The following is an 18034-nucleotide window of genomic DNA, read 5'->3' as shown; positions in this document are numbered from 1 at the left end:
AAGTAGAGGCCTGAACATTGTACTGGGTTTCTTAAAAGGGAAGGCAAACAAAAAGCGTAACTGAAAAGATCTAAAATGATGACGAAATTGTACAATACTACTCATGTCTTCTGGCTAGTAAAACTGGTTTTCTGTTTTCTGAAGATTTTGAGGCTACAGTAATAGTTTCACCCTGGTGATCTAAAAGTCTTGATGGCTTGGATGAAGGAAGAGAGCAGGATCACTAGTACATACCTGCATCGGTGCATAGAAATAAATACGTGCTGACTTCCATGAAGTGTTTTTTTAAGATGAGTTATGGAAGGCTGTTCCAAAATTCAGCCAATCATGAACAAAAATGTGTAGGGGGTAGGAAACTAATTTTGTCATTATGCCCTTTAGGCAGGTTCAGTGGTGAGCACATCCCATCCCATGCAGTTGCTTATAAATATGCAGGAGGTCACCATTGCCAGAATTAGCAACATCAGGAGGTGCCTAGAGTTTGTCTGGGAGTGTGTGCTGAAGTTAGCACAGGCTCTGGGTGCACTTCTGCATGCATTGGAGAAGCAGCCCTTGGTGAGCAATAGGAAGGCAAAGGCACCAATCCCGCAGTGTGCGTTAAAAACCACAATAGCAAAACTGTAGTGTGAGTCGTGCTGCAGGTATCTCAGAGCGGAAGGCAGCTTGTAAGATGCAGTTTCAAACTGTGGAGTAATTCTGATGTACTATAGCCATTATCTCTTCAGTTCAGTAAGTGTATAGTGACTTTAGTAATGGTGTCTTTTTAATTAAAAACTTCCAAGAAGCTCTTAGATCTGAAGTTTGGTGAAGTGCTCCAAATTTATGTCAGTGAGAGAATTTGTTTTATGTAAGAGGTTATTTGCCTGTAATGATCCGTGACCAACAACCCATATAAAACCTTATTTTTTCCAGAGATACAATAGTAGGAGTAGTTTCACCAAGAATATCTCTTGAGCACAGTCTAAAGTTTCTGGACTGAAAGAATAAATCAATGTGTATGGTCAGTTTGGTCGCTGACCTCTTAATGGAATGCCAGGTTTTAGAGTTTTAATTGAACATTGGTCTGTAAGGAAACGGGCTGAGGCTCACAGTGTCACTGCATTAAAAGCCAGTACAGAGAAACGGGTTAGTGATACTAGCGGCTGGGGTCTCAGTTCCATCTGAAAGACATAGTCAAATTTTAGGCATTATATAATTGTTCAAGGAAAATAAACTATTGGTATCTTTCGGCTTTTTACTACAACTGCCCCTGCATCTTGCTACCATCGCAGAGAGGAACACCAGGTGACTGTTCGTATTCTTTCTAGGAAGGAGAATAGGAAACGGCTGGAAACTGTGTTCTGGCCATTGGTTAAATATAGCTTGTAGAATAATCATCCCATTTTTAACATGTGTCACAAGTCAGTTGGTTAATTAATGATTGTTTTCAATTGGATGAACTGCTTTAAGTCCAACTTTGATGAATGCTTGCACAAAACAAATTATTAAATAGAAAACTACAGTAAAACATTATTATGTTGTAAATCCAGAAGAAGGATGAGTGATGCCAAAGAGCAATTCACCATACATGAACAGAACAATTTGTTATTGTTCTACTTAGTGCTAGACTTTCCCTTTAAGCCATGTGCATATAAATAATTTAACAGCAAAAATGTAAATCTGTGTAGTGGTGAATAAGCTTACAGAAACAAAACATCAAATGAATATTCAGAACATAAACGAAATAATTTCTTTTAAGTACTTGTACTTTTTAAGTAACTGTATTCCTGATTTAAAGTCTCTGGATAGTAGCGCTCTGTTCTCAAATCTGGGTCAGATTTCATGTCCAGACCCTGGTGATCAAGACCACATTCTGTTTATTTTCATCTGCAAATGTAGCAATGACAAGTTTTAAACTATTGCAGTAAAAGTAGAATTGAGGTAACTTAAGTCTAGCGTGTTTATAAACAGTACTAGCTATAATGAAAATGGTTCAGGTTAACTAAGCAGGGTGAAATTAATGGAAATTGTTTACCCTCTGCTTTTGTTGAGAGGGAAGAGAATTGTACTGTTGTGTGTATCTGCTTCTACTGCCTGAATGTATTAGAGCAGAATAACACCAAACTGGTATGGGGAAAAAAAGAAGAAACTTGTATTTGGTGTTCAGTAAGAATAACTGCTTTAAAATAATTTTTAAAAATACATTTTACTTCTATTTGACTATTAAGAGACTTCAACAGACTTTGAACTGAATTCTGCTGCCACATTCAGAAGATGGAAAATGTAAGTTAAAAATAACAGCAATTTTTGCAAAGAGAAAATTAAAAAAAAATAGATTGTATTAATTCACAGTCCTGCATCGAGATCTAAACTAAACTGGTACATAAAGTTAGAGCTGGAATGATTTTGGGCAGTAGACACAGAGTGTTGTGACTAACACTGCTTTCCATCCAAAATACAGGCAATCCTAACCTGGTGTCCTTGCAGCCCTTCAGCATGATGGTTGTAAGAGCACTCAAGCTGCAAGAGTCCATCGCTCCAGGTCCAGTTCCTTATAGTGTTTCCAGGGGAATTCCCCCCTTACAGAAGTGCAACATTTCCTCCAACTGGATTTGTGGTTGAAAGAACAAGTTGAGCTTTGGCATGGAAAAATAGGTCCTTGTGACATTTAGGTTTGGGCATAACATTAGCCAAGGCCAGATCTTCACTGCAGTGGTGGGCAGGTGTGGAAGGGGCAGAAATTCAGCACCTGCGAGTTGTGTGCAGCTGCCAGGAGTGTTGGCTTCTTGCAATCCCTGGGCACAGCAGGGTGGCACATGGGGACCAACCTGGGCTGGCGTTCTCGCAGCTGTGCCACGTCCCAGAAGCGAGAAGAGCCATCTGACAGCTTGGAAATGAGGATGTGTTGACTGCAAGTATGGGTCTGTGTCAGTGACTGCAATTTGTGAATAAGCAGTCTGTCTTCAGATATCACGTAGCATGTCAGCCTTAAAGACAGAAGATGGGGGTACTTCAGCCTTTCCATTCAGCAAACTATTTTCTCTCTGTGGTGTAGGTAAATTTTAGGGTTTTATCCTTGCTAAAATTGTAGAATATAATATATTTGTGAATCAACTGTGTATTTCTGAGGAAAAAGAATGAGACTACATGGTAGCCTCATGCATGTACCTATAAACAAGTGCATGGTGTTTGGAGCCATATCCACGTGCACCAGGGGAGCAATGATCTGAACTGTCCTTGTGCTAGTGGATATGGCCAGTGAGGCTGAGTGTCCTTGGTTCTTGCTAAATCCTGAGCGCTTAGAGCCCTCTCAGAAGACCGTTCTGACAGGCCCATGTGCCACGCAAAACACCAGGCTGCAGCCACTGGCATCAGGACAGTTCTTTGCCTTGGGGATGTGATAGTACACGGCCAGTTTGTTGGGTCTGGTGTTCTGTGCTGGCAATAGGGTGACAGCCTGAAGCAAAGGGAATTAATTGCATAGAGCCGCGGTGTGCAAGGGTCAGCTGGGTCCATGAGGTCAGGTGGGCACCACCACGCGTCAGCTGGGTGCTCTGCTCTCCATGTGTTCCTGAGACAGATGTCCTGCCTGCCAAAGTCCTTGAGCTGCATGCAGCCTGTGGCAGGTCAGAAGCCTGAGATGGAGTATTTCAGTGTTGCATACATGAAGAGATATTTAAAAAACACAATACTGCGAAGACTCCTGATGCGTTTCCGCTTCATTTCTGAAGAGCCCAGAGATTTCCAAAGAGGTTTGTTACTTATTTCTCAGCTTCTGCTCTTCAACAGACATTTTGTTTACAGAAAGGAGAGATGTGAGAAATGTTGGGAAGGCTCACACCCGTTCGTGGCAGCCTCAGTCACTGCAGCAGTGGTCAGCGTACTCGCTGCAAGGATCCTCTGCCTTCACTCTCAGTGCAGCAAGGGAACCGCTTACCCTGCCTGCGGGTCTCTAGGGGTGCAGCCTCTTTGCTCTCAGCTCCGTGGGGCTTGGGGCTGGATCCTGGGGTGATGGAGGCAAATCCAAGTTTGTGAGACCCTGCATTGCTGCCTCTGAGCAGCAAGAAAGTTTTGGGGCTGGTGACAGTCTGTCCCTTGTGCTGCCCAGCACCGTGAGTTTTTGTAGCTGTTGTACTGTTTCTGGCATGCTGCTCTTTGTCTTTTTGGAAAAAAAAATAACCTATTGCTGCTTTAACGACCTGAATTTGATTGTGTTTGTTAATTGTTTTCAGCTTTAAAAAGAAAAATCCTGTGTTCATCTTAATAACGTGCTGTTGCTAAGTGGGCAGCCCTTTGCCATGTGTGTCTGCATGCAAGGATTTAATTAAAACCTTAATAACTAAATAATCTCCAAATAGTCTAGGCGTCTATGAGATAGCGCACTATGGGGACATTTCTTGAGTTCCTCGGTTGTGCACCACATTACCATGAACTGTTTTTTGATATTGGATAATAATACTCTAGCTTTGCAGGTGAGGCATATATAGATTATGAGGCAGCCTGAACAGTGAGCCCGAGAGCAATGGTGTACTCAGGAACTTTTTGAGGTATTTCCTTTGATCATGGCACAGCTGAGAGACTCACATCTCCTGGAGACCAAGACAAAAGTATTTGCATTAGGGTGCCTGAAGTGAATTTCCTAAATAGAAGTGGCCTTATTCCTTTTTCAAGGATACTGAACATTATTTTTTTTTATTTTATTTTTTTTTTACTTTAACACTTTGAGAAGTGGTTCTGACAGACTGTTCTGGGTAGTTGTCAGTACATTGGGTGTTGATCACTTCTGCTGCCGGCAGCACTGATGGAGCTCTCCCCAGCTGCCTCTGTGTGTACCAGCTGCAGCTGAGGCTCTGGTTGGGCTCCTGCTTCCACACTCACTGGTGGTAATGTCCCGAGGCCACATCAGTCACGGGTGTGCAGCCCTGTCTGTTGTCGTGTTAGTGATGACGAATGTGCTAGTCCCTGTTGCGGGTTTGGAAAGGTGTTGCTGGTTGGCACTTGGGGCCCAAATGGCTGCTGCTGTGGGCCAGCCCAGGCTCTTTTGTGTGGGCTCAGCAGGGTTTGGGAGTGAAAGGCAGTGATCTCTTGTCCTGCTGCAGTGCCATTCCAGTATGGCAGAACTTCTCCATGGGAAGAGGCTGTTCTTGCCCCTCAGGGACCTGTCAGAGACCAGGCAGCCCTGGTGCCTCGCAGTGCCACAGAGCTGTGCACCTCGGCCCCATGGCTCAGCCCCCTGCACTGGGGAGAGGGAGTGGACCAGGGCACACAGTAAATGCCTCTCTTTCTGGCACAGGTAACAATCTAAAATAAAAAAAAAAAATGAGCAAGTACCTTAGTTCAAGCAGCTGTGGGGCAGGGACAGCCTGGTTGGCTGCAGTACGGACCCCGATGCCATTTCTTGGCCGGAGCAAAGGCATCAGGGGCTGCCCCTGCCGGGGGAGCTGTGCCCCCCCTGCACAGCCGCTGGCACCCGCTTCCCTGCGATAGCGGCCGCATCTCCCCTGCGGCTGCTCCCGTGCCGCTCGAGCTTGCCTCATAGCAGCGGGAGCAATCTTGCCATTCGTGTGAAATGACTATAACAGATGTTTCACGTACAACCTCCGTTCTTCTATAGCTCCTGTGCACACTTTTAATTTAAAATCCTGCTCTTTCCTATAAAAGGTAAAGAAGATGTCAAGTCTTGCTGTTCCTATTCCAAATGAAATGGGTTCGTGTCCTGTTAATCAAGGAGTACAGCCATGGCATTTGTCAGTTCACTTTAAAAGATGGGTGGTTGATACCTGTCATTTCTCAAGAAACTATATACCAGATTAAGTTTTATTTATAGAAATCTCAATTGCTGGTAACTTGGCTGCAGCCAAGTTTAGGCATACCATTAGTGATCCATAATCAGATGACCTAAGTGGAGTTAGACTTGGGAGGGGGAAGAGAAAGCTATCTGAGTTGGATAGCTTGAGGATGCTGTTTTACTACTAAAATTAAGCTTCTGACGCCTGGCTCTGATGTGATAAAAATAAATCTTCCTGTATCTCTCTTCTGCATTTAATCTTCTATATTGGAACAGATTAAAAAAAAAAAAAAAACTCCTTCTCTCCCTTTTCTTTCTTTTCTAGGTACAGGACCTATTTATGCTACAGACCCACTCCTATATGTGTTCCTGTTAATACTGCATAAGCTTGTACATTTATTAGTAAACCACTGATGGACTACTTCCTCCACTACTCCTCAGACAAACAAAAAGGAACCTATTTAAAAACAGGACAAATCCCTGGCAAAACAATACGTACAGTTTTAAGGATGGACAGAAAGAGACTGAAAGAAGCATGATAAATTCTACATGGGGGGAAAAACGTATTTTTGGGGATGTCACAGAAAGTAAACCACATAAAATACTGCATCTAGTTTCCAGACTCTATGGTGTAAAGCCCTGCTCTGTGCATGGCACCTATGATTTCTCTATTTTAATGTAATATTTTTTCTTTTCTGAACCTTTCTTCTGACTCTTCATTTTGCACGAACTGTTGAGCAGTTATCTTTTTGACAATATGTAAAGATGTTGGGTCAAAACCCTTCCTAAGAAAGGAAATATTTTTAGTAGATTGTGTTTAGATTTTTTTGGATTTCCCTTTTTTTTAATTAAATTATTTCTTTTGGAGACATTTTAATTAAAAAGGTACATCTTACCATAATTAATATTCACTGTCAATAATATTTATTTTTAAATGAAGATTGGAAACAAGGTAAGACATTTGTTTATAAACTGTATTGTATATTGCTGAATAACAGTTGAATAAAAAGATTTTGAAATAAAGTTTTTACAGATGTGTGTGACTTTCCCTGTGTCCTGAAGCTCTCCAAGGATTCTCTAACTCATCACAGGACAGAAAGTTGAAAAAATGATGTATCACAGACAAAATAAAATTGAAATCAGTTATGTAATACACATATCCATGTATTACCAAACCCCTTACCGGAATGTGCTGACAGCTGGTCACAGAGTATAGCTACATGTTCCTATGCTGGTACCAGTTGTCTCTGGGCTGTTAATGCAGGAGCTGGTCAGTGTAACAGCGTGAAGCTTCCAAGGTAAGCTATTCTCCAAGCCTCTTTGAAAAAATATGCATTATCCTGGAACTTTACATTATTCAGACTTGGTTCCAGTATTTAAAATATATTCAGATTTTTAAAGTTACACAATTGTCACTTGTTTTTATAGCAAGTGACCTTTCCTCTAATAAAGCAAAGGGCTTTTCTACAGAGGTTCTGTTACTATTTCTCTTAAAAAATGCTTGTTGTTTTTTGATTTTTTTTTAATGAGGTAACAGGATGACTTGGCAAAGAAACACAACTTTCTTTACCTGAATTTAGTGAAGCACTTTGAAATTTCCTCTGTCTGACTGTGATTCTTATCCTGTCATTTATGTAGCATTTTAGAAAGGACCTTAATTGTGGAAGTGGTACAGCTACAGCGCCAGCAGGACTCTGTCTGCAGAAGCTATGGAGCAAAAGCAGGACATGCAGCTTGCCTGATATCGTACCTGAGTCCTCTTCTAGAAGGAGGGTAGGAAGGGATTTTCAATTTCTCAGATGGTCAGAATTGGCTTTTTCTAGTACTGGCAGTCACAGCAAGGGATTTGTGCTGCCTACATCTCCCTAGGTGTGAGAGCAAAGCACATCTGTATTCCATATACGTTACTGCACTGACATAATAAGCCTTCTTGCACTGGGGCAAACTCACCATGGGGATCCAAAGGTGATAAAAAATTTTTATAATAATGTTCATCCTGTTAATGCCTGTTGTATCCTTCGGATTGGGAAATAATCCATAATCATCTCACAAAAAGTAGAAGTGCTCTTCAGAAGGACCTGGGGGAGATGGCTTTTGCAAGCCTGGAAGTGAGTGCATCAGTGTGAGACACGGAGGAGTACTGCCCTTGTTTTTGTAAGTACAGGGGGAGGTGAGTCTTTTGTAATGTGAAAGGAAAAGACAGGTAGAAAAAAAGATCTGTGTGTCTGTCCCTGCCTAAATTCATACTGGCATTTACTTTATGGCTGGAAACTTGCTTAAGGACGACTGCTGAATGCAGAGGTATGTGCGGAGCCCGTAATGGCACAGGAGAGCTTATCTTTTGAGTAATCACTGGTAAGCAAAGGGAAACCTGCCTGGGTTTGAACTGTGCGTCCTGGTGGGCTCATCACCACTGCTGTTTTTTCTCAAGGGCAGTAAGTATTCTGCAGTGACTTGTTTTTCTTCCAAGGGAGAGAGCCCAAACACATTTTTTCCACAAGAGGAAGAAACAAATATGTCTAAATTTATCTGAATAAATAGCTGAAGCTTGAAGCAGCAGAGCCTGTCTAGGAATAGTGATGTTTTTATTCAGCTTCAACTGTACCTCAGCATGGTCCGTTAGTAAATAAATCATCTGCTTTGCTCTGGTACTTTCGTTTCATCACTTACAGAGTACATTATGTCTTGAATTGCATGTTGCATGGTTTGCAGAAAATACGGGAGGAAATGCATCAGCTTGCGTTTGTCCTTCCCCTCATATTGTAGACTGCTGTACCTGCATAGGTACGTGGCAGCACCTGGAAGTTTTGCATGCAATAAAAGGAGTAGAGTTATCACGGTCTTTTTGATTTTAATCACATTAATCACATTAAAGGTGAAAAAGTACTAAATCTGCAACTAAGGCTAATTTTTTCTTTTGATTTTTGAGATCACATTTGTGTGCTACTGTAGGAATAACAATTTCTCTATTCTAATTCACTATAAAATGTCAGAACTACTAAACAATAACCTGACCATCTGATGAAAGATCTCTCCTAGTGAGAGCAAGAGGCTGCTTTTCCTTCCAGTGAAGACCTGCACACATGCAGGGATAACTCATTCCCAGCACACAAAGGAGCAGATTGCAAAGCTAACCTCTACCTTCACTTTATTTTTACCTTCAAAACCACACAGAATGGGTCCTCCAGATTTTCGGGGTTTGGTTTCCACATTTGGGCCAGCTTTATTGCACAACATTTTGCCTATGTTTAGCCCAGTATTTGTGTAGTGCAGGGGAAAAAACTGGCTAAAAAAGGAGGCTGCAGCTTTTGGTACAGTATTTGGTCTGTGGAAAGCACTCAAAGGAATGAGAAATATTCTGATGGAAAAAAAAATTAAAGAATTTGTTGCCTTACTGCTTGTGAGTGCGTTAAGGACTTTTGCTAAAACATCTGTCCTTTGAGAGTGCTCTTTCTTCTGAAAAGGGCAACTGCCTCACTTCTGCTGATTATATTTACAAAGGGCAAAGTGAGTTTTTGCTGTACCCTTAATGGACAGAGGCTAGTGGCAATTCTTGCTCTTTCATAAATCTCAGCATTCCTAGTGGTGTCTGCTGTCAGAATCGATTAGGAGTAAGTGCTTGGACTGCAGAGCCCTGGAAAGGCGGTGTGTCTCCTGCAGTCCCACACAGAGCCAGGCAAAAACTCCTCCAGAGCCAGCAGTAGGCTGGGTGCATCCCTGGGCATGGGGGAGACAGCCCCTGCTCCTTAACTCGGGGACAGCACAGTCAGTGGCTCCTCCTGCAAAGCCAGGAGCTGGCTGAGCTGGGAAGCATGAGTGATGGCTATTAGGGGCCAGAGCTGAGTCATCCGTAATACAATCATAAGGAAACACACATTTTTCCTGAGAGAAAATCAATAGAACTTTGCACTTTTCCTTGTAATACTTCCAGCCTGCGCCATCAGCCATAGTTTGCTCACAGTTATACTGCTATAAATTCGCTGCAAGTTAATGGATTTCAACAGAAATGAATGGATTTACAACAGTGTAACAGATCTGATGCCAGAGCCATGCACATGTAAAAATACATGGAACAAAAGTAGCTTTTATTACCACACAGGTGACCTTCAAAATACCAAGGCCTAGCCAAGTAAAAAGCAAAATTATCTACCTGGTTCCTTGTATGTGCCTTTCCTGGCAGAAGACCCAAGGAAAACATGTAAAGCATGCAGTCCTGAAAATAAGCTGTGGGTGGCAAGAAGGCCAGAGACCCACCGAAGAGCAGATGGGCGAGTAAGCGAGTGCATGCTACGATGGACGATGAAGAAGACTGTCCGAATTGTTATTTTTCATTTCCTGCATAAAATATTTTGGAGCCTCATCTCACTCAGAAATAGTAAGTAGATAAATAATGTGCTTCTAAACTTGTGTGTCAAAACTAGGTTGGTTAATGTATGAGAGGCCTCTGTTGCATTTGTTACTACACAGTAAATTTCATGCTTAGCCAGAGGCTGACGAAGTTCATTTATTCATTATCCCCAAACTTCAGGCGGTTATTAGTCAAACTCCCCCAATACATCTATTTAATAAAAAAAAAAAGAACAGAAAATTGATGGGATCAAAAATGTTAAAGTCTTAATTAATGCTTTTTAGCAAAGACTGACTGGAGGGGAGTTTGTTGTGAGAATATTAATTTGCAGTGAGTGAGTGCACTGCCTGCTTCTGATGCCCGTCTCCTTCCTGCGAGGGGGAGAGGCTCTCGCAGCCCTGCCAGGGTGCTCAGCCCCTGCTGCCTGGCGAGCTGCTGGTGGGCTGGGACACTGCCTGCGTCACCCTGGGGGCTCTCTGCCACCAGGTGAGAACTAAACAGTGCTACAAGCCCTCGGAGAGCACTAAACCTCCAATACATGCAAATCACTGCTGATTAAGAGTGGAAAACATTCATTTACTGGGAGGAAAGGACATGGGATTTTTGTCTTTTTTCCACAATTTTGGGAAATTGCATGTTGTTTTTGTCCCCCAGTAAGATGCCCTGAGGCAGAGCCTGGGGCTGCATGCATGGGAGGCGTGGGTTTCATCCACACAGAAGTAGGTGCAGTTACTCCATTGGAAAAGTACCTCATCCTAAAACAACGGGAACGAGACTAACGGCGGGGGAAACCCAGCCTTGGCAAGGGGGCAGCAGTGAGGGACTCCTGTGCTGCCCTGTCCTGCTGCAGAGCCGGTTCTCCAGGCATGGCCATGCCTGAGGGGATAGAAAAAAGGCCAGCACTCTTTCTGGTTTTGTTTTTTCAGATCGTATTTCTGAAACCCAGCAATATCTTCTTAAGTAAAAGATGGATTTGACTGTAAATAGAACCAGCCAGGAAAGATCTGGTTCTGTTCTGAATCACTGATAATGCAAAACAGTACTGAAAAACTGTTTGAAGGATCCATGCTAATGTTAATTAAGGGATTGAAATCTCCTGTTTTACCTCTGGTGACTGCCAGCCTTACAATTACAGCAATTATGGACATTCTAAGCAAATCACAGTTATATTAGCAGTCAAATGAAAGAGGATTGTGCTGTAGTTACTTAATGGATTTCCCTATTTGCTGGCTATAGATTTGTCTTACTGTTAAAAATGTTTCTAAAAATCACATATGGAAAAATCATCTTCAGCTTAACACAAATGAAATGAACAAGGTCTCAATAAATATCTCAAAAATGCTTAAAGTTCCGTAGAGAATTAAGCTTTCTCTAACAGGACATTTTTCATTTTTACCCTGGGGAAGATGGGAAAGGGGGTGTTAAGCTATTGTTTGTTTTATTCCATGACCAAATATGTCCAAAACTTTAATTCATCTTTGTGTTAATACCTTTGGAATAGGAAGCAACAGATAAATGTCTTTGGGAGTATTACACTGGGGCGGGGGGGGGGGGGGGGGGGGGGGGGATTGACCCTATAAAATGGGCTCTTTCTTTTTAAACAAAATTTAGCTCTAAATTTCCATGTCAGAGCCTCTTTTTAATGTATATGTTGTAATTCATTTAATTACCCTGGACAGTTGCAAATCAGTGTTTCCAGAGTTGTCAGCATTGATCTTTGTGACTGATACCTGTTAGCGTGTCAGTTATCAGCTGTCTTTGCAGATCTCAAAATGTGTCACTGGCCCCACAGAGAGATTTTCAGCACTGTGAGGGTGCGTATGAGGAAGCTCAGTGCTGGGTCACTGACATCCCCCATTGCCCTTGGTTTTCCTCATTCTCCGCTCCCAGGAACAACTTGGTTCGTTGCTGTGACCTAGAGATGAGCACTTGGCCAACTGTTAGCAAAGGGTGCAATACCTCAGTTATGTCTTGGGACTCATGCCCTCCTATGACATGGGGCAGCCTCGGGCAGGGGGATAGCCAGTGCTCTGAGGAGCTGGAGAGAGCACTAAAAATTAGCTTGGAGAATTAATCCTCTGGGATCTCCAGCCCATCACCAGTGTGATGGTAACGACTGTTTTTCTTCTCAACTTACTGGGATCCCCTTGCACTAAAGCAGGACAGTAGGGGCTGCCTGCCAGGTTCCCACAGCTGTGGCTGGTGCAGCTCAGGAAACCTCTCACCAAGGTGCGTGGTTCAGCCTCCTGTGCTATCTTTTGGCAGGACAGCCACCACCTCCCTGCCAGCTTCAAGCCAGCAAGGACAGCAGGAACACAAGGAAAAGCCACCGTGGTTCCTGAAAGAACCCTCAGCGGCCTCAGGACTTTAAAGCCTGCTTTCCCTATTTAAGCTAAGCAATCCTGTGTCTCCAGCAGGAACTGGGATGTTGTTGAAACAACCCACGTTTTTATTTTATCACACACGAACATACGTTGCTCTGAGCTCTGGAAAGCTGAAAGCACCTACTCAGTGTGCCTTGCTGCTGCTAGGCTGAGCAGCGTGTGAGCCTCGGAGCTGTGCTTGCTTGGGAGTGTTAATAAATCTTTGGACAAGGACATGGGGTGCACGCTTAAATCTGAGTTGGGAAGGAATAACACTAAGTGATGGTCTAGACCGAACTATGCCTGTCAGTGATGCCTGCTACCCTGAGGAAAACTCGAAAAAGTGTGCAAGAGAATCTAAAGGCAACACAGTCAAATGAGACCATGAAAATGTACAATTTGATTAAGGAAACATCAGTTCCTTTATGATCTTTACCAAATACACTCACATTTGTTATTCATTTATGCTAATTCAGTGCAAGACAGTAAAAATACAATCATTCAGTGCTACAAATAATGATAATAGTGTAATCCATTTATTGAGTGCTTGGATATAATTTCAACTTTTATAGTGTAGTGGTATGAAAGTCTCAAGTTAGTTAAATACACAGCAAGGTGCTAATTGCAATCCTGGTTAAAATGAACCTCGGTTTATGGTAAGTTGCTGGTTGAGCTAATGACTTTGTAGAAGAGCTAGCTTCAATTCCCCCTAAAGTCAGCAGCCAAACTCCTTATATAGTGAAATCTTTTATATGACCTCTTTTAATAATTAATAATACTGGCATTTTGGTCTCCAGGGACGTAAGCAGGGTTCGACAAGACAACAAAAACAAAATTAAGTACATACCAGTGCATCGATCAGTTGTGGTTTTGCTGATTTGGCCACCTTGCAGATTTTTCAGCGTGTAGAGAGATGAAGAACAAAGACTCACCTCTGCATCCAGAACTGTGGGAGCTCCAAACGAAAGCAAATAGTAGTTAAGAAACACACACTAGGTACCTGTCAAGATCTGAACTGTAGCATGATTTAATAGCAAGACCAAGTAAATGAAACTAAATCCAGCTTGCTATGGTGTCAAAAGTCTTAAAACTTTTTTCAGTTTTTTTTCAAGAACATGAAATCTCTTTATTAATCTAAGAGTTAATTATTTTGAAATCAGCTAGATCTTACTCTAGACTATAGTATTTCACCAAGACAAACCATCTCAAAAGGAAATAAGTGGAGCTCTGCTCGGTTCAGAAAGTATTTTTCAATGTGGTCGTAACCGTGCATAGAAAAGTCAGCTAAGCTTAGGCTCATTACCCGGGGTAATTCAAACCTTGCCGCTCCAGTTTCTTGGAGCAGAGCAGCACCAGAGAAAGCACTGCTCACGCTTGGTGCCATGCCATGAAAATGCCACATGTTTGACATAGCATGTGTCCCTTGATTCAGTGCTCATCTGTTGCTGCTAGCATTTACAGAGCCTGAGAAAAATATCCACCCGATCTGTTGTTTACAGCCGGGAACACAATTACAAAATAGGGAGGAGGTGGAGGTGATGTGGGAAGCTCCAGGGACTGTTTACCTGGGGACACTAAAATTCACCTGCTGTGGGTTCTCTGAAGTAGGAGACAGCCGTGCTGTACAGCCCGCGCAGGGAATGTGCTCAAGTCAGTTCTGTGGTCATGCTGAAGCCATTTGTTTTGATTCGAGCAGCCTGTGTTCCCAAAACAGCTGGCTGGAGCTCAAGGGGACAGCTGAATAAGCAGGAGCAGCATGATTTGCCCATGGCTCAAAGTTTCACTCTGCTGTAGAACAAGCTCTTCTCAGTCAAAAAGGGTGCGTTTTTTTCTTCATATGCTGAACCAAATAGCAAAATAAGGTGTTTTCCCAAATAAACTAACTGATAACAATTTTCACAATGCATCTCTACCTAACTGGGGTGCGATGAAGTGCATAATTCAAATGCTATCTAGCCAGAGGGCTTAAAGAAAAGCTTAACTCTCCCTGCAAAACAGAGTGCAATGCTGCTGTGACAACTGGGTATCAGCAGGCTGCAGGCTTTCTACAGAGCAGGTAACATAGGTGCACTACCTGATCGCAGCTTAAATTCTGTCCCCAGTCATGCCTGCTTGGTTCAGTATAGTTAGTCAATGGCTATTAGGCATTAAATAGTCACAACATACAGCTTATTTCAAAAGAAAATATTTTAACAGCACAGGTGACTGTTGTATATGTATTGAGGAAAAAACAGGACACAGTGAACTAAATTTAGTTTTGCCACGGTGAAATAATTGTATTAGGACAATGCTGGCACTTACTACTGAATGGTAGCACCTGGCATTCACTACACAGGAGAGATTAGTTTCTCTCTCTATATATATATATAATATATATATATAGACACATACCATATATTTAGTACTCAGATGCTTGAGACCAAAACTCAACACCTTAGAAAGAAGTAAACACCTTTTAAGCCCAGCAGTACAACCATGGTTGTGGAAATACTAATTGCAAGTGGAAAATAGCCCCAGTGTGCAAGATCTCCACTTTATTATATTGCAATGCATTTTCTCATTTTTCATGTGCCTGGTTTATGTGATCCTGCCTGTATGTAAAATGGTTGGTGACAGTTCCTTTGATTTTGTTTTAATATAATGTAATATATGGGATGCTGAAATTCTGTGAGTTACTTGCACTTGACTGACATTTCTGAGAGTCAAAAAAACGCTATGTATACTTGACAGATTAAAATGGGTAGACTGTGTACAGCGGTATCCTGCTTCAAAGTGCAGGATTGGAAGGCTTCCATTAAATTGTTATTTTCAGTTATTATTAGCTCCTAAATCAGTTAATATAATTTCTCTTCCATAATGAATGCGCAGCATTGTGAGCCTAAATGTCATATTTTCTATTGATCCATCTTCACAACCTGTTTAGTGAAATAATTAAAATGATTTACAAAGCTGACCCAATATCTTAGTGGTTTAGTAAATCATGTTGCAGCGTGGGAGGCTCAGCTAGTTTTAAACTCTCAGTCCTTGACAGCACCAAGACCTCAAAATGAAGCTGCAGCAAGTGCTGTTCTGTGTCTGAAGGCGTGCTCACAGCTGGCATAAACACTTCCTCCAAAGCTCAGGGGAAAAAAAAGGGTTTAAACCAGTTGGTTGGTTGGTTGCCCCAGTTCAAGGTAGAAAAATGTCTTGGTCTTACCAAACTGGAGCAGAATTTGAGCTGTAATTTTCAGTTAGTGTATTCTCACTTGCAACTTGAGCATCCCTGTCTCTTCTACCCCCAGAACCTGACCCTACATGTCTGTGGCCAGCAAATGGAGACCAGCTGTGGAGCTTGGTATTTTTACATGACAGACAATGTGCAAAACGATTATTTGCATCTTTTGTTGTTGTTGTTAACTTATAAGAAGAGGACGGGTATAAACATGATCTCTCTTTCATAGAGGAGGTTTCATAACTCTCTGCCAAGGTTAAGAAAGAGCTCACCAGAATTCAGTAGTGTCAAGACAGAGATATACTAAGGCATGCTCCGAAGTCTCTTAAACCCCCTGCAAGTGTCTTCGGTAATCTCAAAAGGCTGTAGGTAGCTCCCCAGGCCATAGGGATGTCTTAATGATGATGATCCGCCTGACACAGGAACCCCTCCTGTAATAGTACAGGCTCTCCTGACTGCTTCATGTCTCTTACAGCCCTTACAGGCAAACACACAGGGGTAATACTGGTAGAGCTTGCAAAATATTCCCAGGTTTGTTTCTTGCTCACCTTCTTCATTGCTGTAATACCGACGGGGTTCCCTCAGAGCAGGGGCAGAAGGATACTACCGCAGCGCCTGCAAAACAAAGCAGAAGCCAGTCTCTTCAGCAACGGTGGCAAGGGCAAACTATATTATGAGCATACGTATTACTATGAAAGCTAGCAGCAGCCCTCTTTCCCATTAAAAAAAAAAAAAGCTCTGTGACAAGTTGCACTCCAGAACAAAAGGGATTGAGGTGACTTCTGTGGGATCAGGACGATGGCTGCAAAGCAAGGAAGGTGCAGCCAGGGCCAGCCCTCACGGGAATCGCCCCCTCCTGGGGGTCCTGCCCTGGCCAGCCCTGCAGGAAGGACGTGTCCTGGGAGGGCACGTGTGGGCAGGCAGGTCACGAACCTCCATTCTCGTCCGTGACACGAAGGAAAGAGCCCACAGCTCTGAAATCAGTCAGCATTTGAGACATCATTTATAACATCTCCGCTTGGAATTCATATGCCTGAGCAAGCCTGAAGCTTGCTTTCAGCGTCTGGTACATTTATTTTAGTTCTATTCTTTTCCATAATTATACAAAGAAAAGAAAAGCATCCTACAGAAACTTAAAATTTTGAAGACTGTTGTTGGATGCACTTTGCAGCAGATGTCATTATCCTCCTTCCTGACCCTAACCTGCCACTGTTTTTATTTTGCTTTAAATGGACCCATAATTTCACAATGTGAATTCAACTGGAACTATTCTTTTTGTTAAATACACTTTACCCTTGGACTGACTGCTTCAGGCTCTGAAAAGAAACATTTCTTGCTTGTGACTGCTCCAAAATAGGTCTGAAATTCAGGAAGAAGTGTTGGTAAATGGGCTATAATCATGCTGAAGGGCAAGGGAGTATTCCTCCTCAAAGACAGCAGAAAATAAAGGAGTATCTGTGTTGCCTTCTGTTGCCTCAATGTTGATACTTTTACAGAACAGATTTTTTTTTTCAGAAAGAAGCCTGCCGTGCTGCAGCGTGCGTTTCAGAGGTGAAACACCTTTAGTCATGCCCTTATTGCCACACTTGGAAGTGTAAATAGCAGCCTCATTTTTACAAGCCCCATGCACACAGCAGAACCTCTCTGCACTGCCGGTGGCAGAAGACCTGTGTGGTGGCTGTGCCACACGCAGCAAGACCCCAACAGCAAGCCCTGGTAATTCAGGACTCAGGGGAAAGAGAGCACCATGTGAGTAGCGCACCCAGCTGCTGAAGCAGGCGGCTGTGCTCACGGAAGCTGCAGGGATGTTACACGAGTTTGATGTCAGTGACAAATTTGGTTGAAACTGGACACAAGGGTCACACATGGTCTCAGCGAGGGACTGTAGCACACAAGCGCACACATCACATGCACACACGTAGTGGGGTCACAGTCCCCTTGCTGCCTTCCACATCAGGTGGACATCTCCCCCGCGCTGATTGCTGGCCGGCCCCAGAATTGGTTTTCTTCCAGAACAGGAACAAAAACCACCACCACATACCAGAAGGAGCTGGGCAGCTCTGTCACCAGTAAGTGCCAAATTGCCCGAGCTGACGTGGGCCTGAACAAAGACTCAATCATTACCATTAAAAGACCAGACAGCACACAAAATTCTGTCACTGAATACAAGCGCAGTTTTACACACAAGGCAGTCCTTTACTGCACCTCCTCTGTGCAGCTACCAAAGCAGCCTTGGTCTTAGAGCAGTCGCAAATAGCAGCTATTTTTCCTGTAGGTGCGATTTGCCATTGCAGCAGTCCTAATTTCACACTAATGTAACTCTTAGAAATCCTTTTAAAACTACA

The 18034-nt window shown here is 42.8% G+C and overlaps 2 protein-coding genes across 5 annotated transcripts in view; one reads left to right on the top strand and one right to left on the bottom strand.

Moving 5' to 3' along the window:
• Positions 1–8343, top strand: part of VSTM2B (V-set and transmembrane domain containing 2B) — a 113902-nt gene extending 105559 nt beyond the window's left edge. The window contains exon 5 of one of the 2 annotated variants that reach the window (XM_083852185.1): positions 6093–8343. In XM_083852185.1, coding sequence (XP_083708311.1) covers positions 6093–6181 — 89 coding nt within the window. In that variant the 3' untranslated portion in view covers positions 6182–8343. The remainder of the gene's footprint in view (positions 1–6092) is intronic. The other variant, XM_083852184.1, reaches the window with a different exon arrangement.
• Positions 1–18034, bottom strand: part of LOC310905635 (protein C19orf12 homolog) — an 85610-nt gene that overhangs the window by 8483 nt on the left and 59093 nt on the right. For all 3 annotated transcript variants that reach the window (XR_014589187.1, XR_014589188.1, XR_014589189.1), the window contains 2 exons: positions 16238–16304; positions 13326–13433 (listed from right to left, as the gene is read on the bottom strand). The gene's annotated coding sequence lies outside the window, so the exon portion shown is untranslated. The remainder of the gene's footprint in view (positions 1–13325; positions 13434–16237; positions 16305–18034) is intronic.

The sequence above is a fragment of the Anser anser genome (genome assembly GCF_964211835.1).
Source record: "Anser anser genome assembly, chromosome: 11".
Classification (NCBI taxonomy): domain Eukaryota; kingdom Metazoa; phylum Chordata; class Aves; order Anseriformes; family Anatidae; genus Anser; species Anser anser.
Note: the sequence above shows the minus strand (reverse complement) of the source record. Positions and strands in the feature narration are given on the sequence as shown.